At 45.3% G+C, this 9306-nt stretch overlaps 2 protein-coding genes across 2 annotated transcripts in view; both read left to right on the top strand.

Annotated features, from left to right (window-relative positions):
* Positions 1 to 9306, top strand: part of rsph14 (radial spoke head 14 homolog) — an 18109-nt gene that overhangs the window by 1573 nt on the left and 7230 nt on the right. The window lies entirely within an intron of this gene.
* LOC119413773 (protein FAM240C) lies at positions 2538 to 8610 on the top strand. The gene is made up of 3 exons (XM_037680835.1): positions 2538 to 2668; positions 4276 to 4397; positions 8423 to 8610. Exons 2-3 carry the CDS (start codon positions 4276 to 4278, stop codon positions 8532 to 8534), a joined length of 234 nt encoding a protein of 77 aa, XP_037536763.1. The 5' UTR covers positions 2538 to 2668; the 3' UTR covers positions 8535 to 8610.

Genomic DNA, 9306 nt, shown 5'->3' with positions numbered 1-9306 from the left:
TCATCCATCCATTCATCTATCATCCATCCAACCATCCATTCATCTATCATCCATCCAACCATCCATTCATCCATCCATCCATCCATCCATCATTTATCCATGCATCCATCCATCCTCCTCATCCATCTATCCATTCATCCATCAATCCATCCATCCATTCATCCATCAATCCATCCATTCATCCATCCATTCATCTATCATCATCCATCCATTCATTCATTCATCCATTCATTCATTCATTCATTCATTCATTCATTCATTCATTCATTCATTCATCCATCCATCCATCCATCCATCCATCCTATTTACCCATTTTCTCCTGGTCACATGGAGCTTGTGTCAGCTTGTATCTCCAGCAGTGACTGTGTGAGAGGCGAGGACATGCTGGACAGGTCTCCAGTCCATCACAGGGACACAACCATTCACTCCACCTAGGGACAAGTTAGTTACTAATGAACCTAGCATGCATGTTTTTGGTCTGTGGGAGGAAACCAGAGTATCTGGGGGAGAACATGTAAACTCTGCACAGAAAGGTCCCAGACCGAGTGGTGAACCTGCAACCTTCTTGCAGTGGGCGTGTCAGCGGGCCGTCGTGGCTCCACTTATGTCAGCTCAGTGCCGGTCTTTTAAAAGTGCATGTTATTTTTAATGGCTCTGACTGTAGCAGATGATATTTAAACTGGGAGAGTCCAGTTTGGAGACGAAGCTCTAAACTTTAACAGAAGCCCCAAACGAGCTGGAAACCCGAGCGCAGACCCTTCACCGCCCATCAGTCCACACACACAGCTGTGTCCAGGCCTGCACCGGCTCATTGTTGCAGTCAGGCTCGTGTTAACGTCGGGAGACGTCCCGCTCCGACCACAGCGACGTTCTGAGAACGTTCTCCGAGGCGAGGGAAACACGATGGAGTCAGTTGGAACGTTAAATAGACACGGTGCAAGAAAGCTGAGCCTGAAACCGATCTGCGTTCACATGATGTCATGCACAATCCAAATAACTGTGCGTGTGTGTAGCCCAGAAGGTATGCTCCGTGTGGAAACACAAACCGCTCCAGCTTTTAGGACGATGACATGAAGCTGACAACATACTTTACAACTGCGTGCGTGTGTGTTTGCTTTTGTAGATTTATGTGTGTGTGTTGGTCGGTGTGAGCTTCAGGTCCCGTTTGTGCCGCTCCTGGTTCTGGATTGTTTTCTGACTGCAGCCACCAAATGAACGTCACGCTGAAATACAGAGGACGCACGTTTTAATTCGGATAAAGCTCCTTCATGAGCAAACTTTACGTTGCACGGGAGGTAAAACCACCATCTTCTTTACCGCTTCTTTATTTTCAGGTCACCGGTGCCCATGTGTGAGAGGCAGGGGACACCCTGGACATGTCTCCAGTCCATCACAGGGACATCTAGGGACAACTTAGTTAGCAGTCAGCCTAACATGGAGGTTTTTAGTCTGTGGGAGGAAACCGGAGAACCTGGAGAAAACCCACGCGTGCACGGAGAGAACATGCATCCACCCAGAAAGGCCCCTTGGCCGGGATTTGACCCTGTGACCTTCTCAATGAGAGGCTCTACCATCTGAGCCACCGTGCCGCCTGGTGATAAAACCAAAACCAGTAAAGGTTAGTGTCCCTGTTTGTTGAGAAGACGTGGAGAGTCGTGTTGATCTTTATCTGGGACGTTGTGAGCTCAGGCCTAGAGCCGCGGTCATTTTGTATTTAATGTGAAATTCTGCATAAAACACATTTTCTGGGCAACACAAAGCTGAAGATAATTCTTTAATCTGAATTACAAAACCAAAGAACCAAATCAAAACTTTGTTTTTTTCTTTAGAGGCTCTGGAACCAGACAAAACGTTCCAATATTCAGAAACACAAAAAATATGAATAAACCAGAAATGTGCTCCAAGACCCAGAGTTTGTTTCAGGAAGTAGTCTGCACCGCGGCGTCTCTGTGTCCTCTGAACGTCTTCAGTGAATAAGTGAGAAACAAACGTTGAAATATTCACAGCTTTTCAACAGGCTGAACGTTGACCTCTGACCTCTCGCTGGTGCACACACGTGATCACGATTCGACTCGTGTGTTGTCGCTCAGTTCTTATAAACACTTTTTACACTTTTCTCTCAGTTATCAAACGTTTCACGAAGCGGAAAAAACAGTTAAAGCGTCTCCATCGTTGTTTTAGTTTCTGGACCCAAACAGGAAACTGAACCATCGTTTCAGAAAAAACATTAATTCATTAAAAATCTCCACTTTGGAGAGTCTTCATGAAATTTCAACATTTCTCACAAAAACTCTGTTTGTTTGTAAACAAAAACACGAGTAAATAGTTATAGTTTTTGCTAATCTGGATTAGCTGCAGCGGCCATCTTGGTTGTCTCCAGCTGTAGATGTTCATGGTGGCAAACCCATTTTATGATTGACAGCTTGTGCCTGAGCCACCGACCAATCAGAGCGCAGAGTCCCGCCTCAGCTCTAAAAACAATAAATAGATTTAAATGTTCGGGCCTTCCCTCCATCAGAACCCTGTTCTGTCTCTGAGGTCCAGTTCAGCAGATTTACAGTGTGGCTGTGAGACGTCCATGCTGGGGGGGTGAAGTGTGTGCAGGAGGGGCTGGCTTTATGAAACACTTTCCTTCACCCTGAGAACCTGACGGACGTCTGAGCTGAAGGTTGGTTTAGTTTTTAACTTCAACAAACTTTATCAGTTTTAAATCATATATTTATGTTTCAGTCCTAAAAGTCCTGCAAGTTAAATAGATTATTTCTTAAACTGACCTCATTTTAAAGTTTTTACTCGTTGAGTTTATAAATCAGAATTTTCTCTTTTTAGTTCAGATTTTCTGAGTATTTCCGTCTTTCATCAATAACAAATGTTTGATTTTCCTGCGAGAAACATTTTAAACATCCAGCGTGGATTAAACTTTTACAAAGAGGCGTCACGACCTTTATTCTGACACTCAGCTGCGAGATTAAAGGAACAAAGCAGCTGTTGAGCATTTTAAATTAGAGCGTTCTTAAATGAAACGGATCTGTTTCATTACAGCGAACAGTTTGAACAAAAGTTTCTAAATGAACTTTAACAGGAAACAGCTGCACAGATTAAACTCGTGTTTTCAGTGTTTCTGGATTTAAAGTCCGGCTCACAAGTTTTACGTTTCATGAGTCGCTCTTTAAATTTAGATTTATTTTGGGCGATTTCTGCAGTCCAGAGAGTCTTTGAGGCAGCGTCAGCTCGTAAACTTTATTAGCCGAAGGATACGGTAGAACAAACCACAAGTGTTGTGATCCAAAACATTTAAAAATAAAACTTTTTAAATTCTCATTTCATCTTCGTCTGTAGAACATTTTAATCAAGATTTAATTTCTTTAGTCTTTATAGTTGTAATCTCGGCTCACCTGGCCTGAGTTAGTAATCAGCACACCTGTTTGCTGTTCATCTTTATTTACCTCGGTGGATTACGGTCCCAGTTTCTGTCGTTAGCGCTGGTTCAGTTTTTGAATCGGTGGATTTCCTGCTTTTGTTTGTTGGTTTGCATGACTGTACCAGAAATAATCTGAAGAATTTATGCAGGGCTTAATTTGTAAACTGATCAATGCTGGAACGCAAATAGGAGATGGGCCATCTGGGGGGGGGGGGGGGGTGGGGGGGGGGGGGGGTCTGAGGGTCCTCCCCCAGAAAATATTGAATAAATTAGATGCAATTTCCTGCATTTTGATGTATTTTTACGGGTTGTTAAACATCTATATTTACCTACATTTGTAAACGCTTACATCCTACCCCCCCCCCCCCCACACACACACACACACACACACACACACACGACCGTTCCGAGCCGACTCTTCTCCGCTGAATTCACTCTTCGACTCCACATGTGAAACCTCCAGGCACTCACCCCCCACCAAAGGGGCAGATTATCGTGATGATATGAAGAAGTCGTAAGTGGCTGTTGTGTTTAAAATGAGTGTTTATGTAATTATTTTCAGTTTAAATATCCAATATAAGTTTTATTCGTTCAGTCATATTTGTGCAGAACTTTATTATTAGTAAACCTGACAGTTCCCGGATCCAAGCAAACAGTTGCTGGAATGCACCCTGTCAAAATAAGAGAGTTCCCGGATCCTGTTCCAGCAGGATCCGGCTCAAATTAAGACCTGGATTTATGGATTAAAACCAGTGGCAGATCATCGCTCTGCCCTCCAGAGGCTGAAGTTCACATGACAGAGACAGTGGAGCAGCTTCAAACCAACTGTGGATCTGTTTCCTGTGTTGTTGCAGATGAACTTGGCTCTGATCCACGATCGGCCGCACGTCAAAACGTTTTGGGAGGGAAGGATCGACGCCGATAACCGACACGCTGAGAGCGAGGAGAAGAGGGTGAACAGGAGCGCGCTCACCAAGTCAGTACCTCCAACAGATAGATCCACAGCACAAGGCTTTTAATAAGAAATATGTTTCTGGGCCCGAGGGCAGATGTTTCCGTCTGAAGTGGCCGACAGCCAGAACTCCGCCCTGCAGGGAGTCCGTAGCCTCCTGAGTCCTTCACTGGTCTGTTTGGATCTCCAAGGTTCTGTTGAGCCACTCAACCAGTTTAGACGTGTCCAGATCCCACCATCTCTATCTCTACCCAGTTTGAATTCATATCATGATGCATTCACTGAACCTTAGTGTCTTGGTTTGCTGATGACACTCAATTCTCCAACGATGGTGAAAGGGGAACAAACACATAGATTTAAAGACAAGTTTAGTGATGTTGCTATATTTAATGATTTTTGTTGTTCTTTTTAAAAGAACAAGTGCTTTAAAATGGAGCTACTGGTCCGTCTACGTTCTGAGCCTCACCTGTGGTCATGAGGTTTGGATCAGGACCACAGGAACCAAATTTTGGATCCAAGCAGCTGAAATGAGCTTAGGGTGACCGGGCTCAGCCTTACAAACAGGGTGAGGAGCTCCATCATCTGGGAGAGCTTGGAGTAGAGCTGCTGCTCCTCTTATTGAAAGGAGTCAGCTGAGGAGGTTCGCAGGACGCCTCCCTTTAGACGTGTTTTGGGCACGTCCCTCTGGGAAGAGCAGGGGCAGACCCAGAACTCTCTGAAGGATTATAAATCTTCTCCAGTCTGAGAACACGTCAAGGTCCCCCAGGAGGAGCTGGAGAGCATCTCTAGGGAGACGGAGGTCTGGGTTTCTCTTCTGGACATGGTTCTTCTACAGCTGGATGGATGGATGGATGGATGGATGGATGGATGGATGGATGGATGGATATAATAATGGATGGATGGATGGATTAATATAAGGATGGATGGATGCTGAATGGATGTATAATGATGGATGATGGATGGATGAATGGATGATGACAATGATGATGGATGGATGATAGTGATGGATGCAGGATGGAAGGATAGATATAATGTTGGATGATAAGGGATGGAAGGTTGGATGGATGATGATTACCCTCCTGTTATTTATTGGCTCTAGTGTAAACTTTGTTCATTTGCTAATTATTAATATTATTGAACATTATTAATATTTTTACATTATTAATATTATTTAACATTATTATTATTGAACATTATTAATATTAACATTATTAATATTTTTACTTTATTAATATTATTTAACATTATTATTATGGAACATTATTAATGTTTTTGACATTATTAATATTATTGAACATTATTAATAATATCTGACTGCTAATCCAAGACCAGGTCAGACGACCTTCTCAGGTTGTTGAACCAGAGCTCTCAGATCTCGTTTGTCTGCCTCCTGAACCTTCTGATCCTCGGGGTTCTGGTTCTGGAGGAGAGGTCCGTTACAGCCCACAGAACCAACGTGTCTTCGGTCACGGTGGACGTGTCAGCAAATAGACACGTCTAAAAACAGACCGTCTCATTACAAACGGCCTCGTCTCTCAGCGACCCGCGGACGCACCGGGTCCTAAAACAACGACCACTAATGAGCAGAAACATCAGCCGGACTGAAACCAGAACTCGCCTCGACCCGGCAGAACCGCAGAATAAACTAAAGACACGGGTCAAGGTCTGGACCCTTCAGTCTCACACTTCTCACCACGACTCTGAAATCTTTGTACAACATGTTGTACTTCATGAGCCCCAGAGGTTAATCCCTGGGATTAAATCAAACAAACAGATGAGATGTAATCTCTGTGAGCAGCAGGACATTTGGTGCAAAGGTTGAAAGCCCCAGAACTTTCTGCACGGACAAAACATGAATATAAACAAGCTTCTGTTTATCATAAAGTTTTCATTAATCTCCCCGAGGATGGATTACAGGTTATTTAACGCTCGTGTTAACTTTAACATGTTTAAAGCATGAAAACTGACACGTGTCTAATATTTGGTGGCAGTCGTTGGTCAGGTTTAATAAAAACACATAAAAAACTTTTCAATATTGAAACTCAACTTTGTAAAACACAAATCATCCCTCAAAGTTTCTCTGTTTATTTGTTGACTTGTTTATTTGGCCACAATAATCTGATAAGAGCAGAAATCTTGTTGATCCAGTTCAGTTTAATTTCCATCAGAGGTCCAGGAGCGAAGAAACACGAGAATCTATTAAAAATGTTTCAATTAAATCACATTCAATGGCAGAATTACTGTCCAGGATTAAACCGATCCTTATAAACATAATTTAATAATAATCTGATGTGAGTGGCGGATCAGCTGATTCTTCTCAGGTGCATTAAAAGTGACACACACACACACACACACCCGCTGTGTTGGGGGAACATGTAAAGTGACAGATTGTCCGTCGTCACTCTTTAATGACGATTCCTTTATTTCAGCTCGTCTCATCAAGCCTCACCTCATGGTGTTACTCCAGCTATTAGCCTGATCCCGTCCTGACCCTCCTTAACCTCAGCCCACCTCTGCAGACGGTCACACCTAATCCCCCTGCTCTCCTTCACCCTGTACCCTAATCCCTCACCAATCATACCGTGTCTCTCCTAATCCCCCACGTATCTGTTACCTTCTGCCCCCCCGACCCGGTTCTAAACCCGACTCTAGGAACCGCTAATTGTGTGTGATATGTGTGACCGGCCAGAGGCTGGAAAAATGTGCAGCAGGGAGTGGAGGTGATAATCTGAGAGCGATGAGTGATGGCAGGCAGCAGAGAGCTCGGGTCCAGCCGGGCCACTTTTAGAACTTCTGATTTGGACCTTGAGCTTCTGGCTCCTCGGGTCAGTCAGGGAGGCTGAGAAGAACCAACAGGGTCTAACTGGACCCTGTGAGGTCCTTTAGATCTGGTGGGTTGTGGTCCTCGGAGCTGGTTTTAGTGGCGTCTGACAGAATCACCGAGAGTCCTGGGGTCTGGGTTCGGTCGTGGTCCGGGTCGATTTAATGGATCTTCAGAACTCCTCCGTGTCAGCTCGGTGCTCTGCTTCTGTTCCAGCTGCATCCACTCGCTCATCGCCCCTCGGAGTCTTTCCTGCGCTTCATCTGCTCCTCCTCTGTTGTCGCTTCATCAGAAGCTTCGTGAAAGTTTTTATTTGTTGCTCCGCACAGAGAGATTTAAAAACTTTCAGGACGAGCAGAAGAGACGCGACGATTCAGGTTCAGGTCGTTTTAATTCACTCCAGGCTTTTAATGCTGCTTTTATTTTGAAGGTCTAGAACAGAAAACATGAAGAGACAAACCTGTTCAGACATGAGGATCTGGATCACAAACGAGGGCTGTGTTGGTCACCAGGGGTCCAGGTCAGGCTGGGGGGTCCAGGTCAGGCTGGGGGTCCAGGTCAGGCTGGGGGTCCAGGTTAGGCTGAGGGTCCAGGTCAGTCTGGGGGTCCAGGTCAGGCTGAGGGTCCAGGTCAGACTGGGGGGGTCCAGGTCAGGCTGAGGGTCCAGGTCAGTCTGAGGGTCCAGGTCAGTCTGAAGGTCCAGGTCAGTCTGGGGGATCCAGGTCAGTCTGAAGGTCCAGGTCAGTCTGAGGGTCCAGGTCAGTCTGAAGGTCCAGGTCAGCCTGGGGGTCCTCACAGAGATACAGAACCCGCCGTGTGTCCACCAGGAGTGTGTGAAACCCAACGCTCGCCTCCAGCTGTCCTCGCCGCCGCCTCCTCGCCTTCCTGTGGCGTTTTCTGGATTATTCCATTTGTTCTTTTAGCTGCTGCTAATCCCCGACTTGAGCCGGGTCAGAACCAGAACCACCCGACGCAGCACAGCGTCTCAGCCTCTGACGACGGTCAGTTTCCAGAGATAACGTGAGGTGTGGTAGTAGCTGAGAGTCCTCCCCAGCACTCGACGTTATTTCTGACGTTTGACCAAAACAATCCGTCTGAGCTGAACGGCGGCGGGCGACGTGCATTCAGGAAACGCTTTGTTTGCTTGTTTGTTTGTATTTCACCTGGTAAACAACAGATTCTGACCCAAGTTCCAAACCGGGCCGACCCGCTCTGTGTGTGTTCGCAGGCTGAGGCAGGAGTGGCTTGTCCGCCTGGAGAACCGGAACAAACACCTGAAGAACCTCAACGAGAACTTGGTGAGGAAGCTGAAGATGGAGCAGTCAGCTGACCAGACGTGAGCCAATCAGAGCAGAGGACCCAGCTTCCTGGTCTCGGCTGCTCTGGATGAAATAAAACGAGCGTTTGACAAGAAAACCGTGTTCTGTCGTGACTCGAACGTCTGAACGGACCTGTGGTTCTGAGAACACCGAACAAAACACTGGACTTTGTTTACAAATAAACACATCGAGATCTTCACCTCCTTCAGAAACAGCTTCGGCTCCTGTTCGCTCTCCTATACTTTTAGATATCCTGTTGCTCCTTTAGCCTTTGGCTACATTTAGCTACTGTTATGCTACTTTTTCATTAATCCTTTTGGCACATTGACTAACATGATCTTTAATTTTAAGCTAGACCTTTGGTACATTTAGCTTTAGCTTGCTTTTTGCTACTTTCAACTAGCATTTTGCTATTTTTAGCTTTTAGCTTCAACCAAGTGTTTTGCCTGTTTTAGCTTTTGGCTGGACCTTTATTGTTTTCTTTTGCTTCTTTAGCTTGTTGTTTTGCTAACAACAAACAAACAAGAACACCTGATGAAGAACATGACGATCATCCGATGAAGAACACGAGGATAATCCGATGAAGAACACGAGGATCATCTGATGAAGAACACGAGGATCATCTGATGAAGAACAGGAGGATCATCTGATGAAGAACGTGAAGATCATCTGATGAAGAACGTGAAGATCATCTGATGAAGAACACGAGGATCTGATGAAGAACGTGACGATCATCTGATGAAGAACGTGACGATCATCTGATGAAGAACGTGACGATCATCTGATGAAGAAC

The sequence above is a fragment of the Nematolebias whitei genome, chromosome 8 (genome assembly GCF_014905685.2).
Source record: "Nematolebias whitei isolate Nwh7 chromosome 8, NemWhi1, whole genome shotgun sequence".
NCBI classification, from domain to species: Eukaryota; Metazoa; Chordata; class Actinopteri; order Cyprinodontiformes; family Rivulidae; genus Nematolebias; species Nematolebias whitei.
Note: the sequence above shows the minus strand (reverse complement) of the source record. Positions and strands in the feature narration are given on the sequence as shown.

Bases quoted from the DNA above. Each gene is read 5' to 3' on its own strand.
- LOC119413773 (XM_037680835.1), top strand. From the start codon at position 4,276: ATGAACTTGGCTCTGATCCACGATCGGCCGCACGTCAAAACGTTTTGG. The intron at 4,398-8,422 runs GTCAGTACCTCC...GTGTGTTCGCAG, and splicing joins AACAGGAGCGCGCTCACCAA to GCTGAGGCAGGAGTGGCTTG.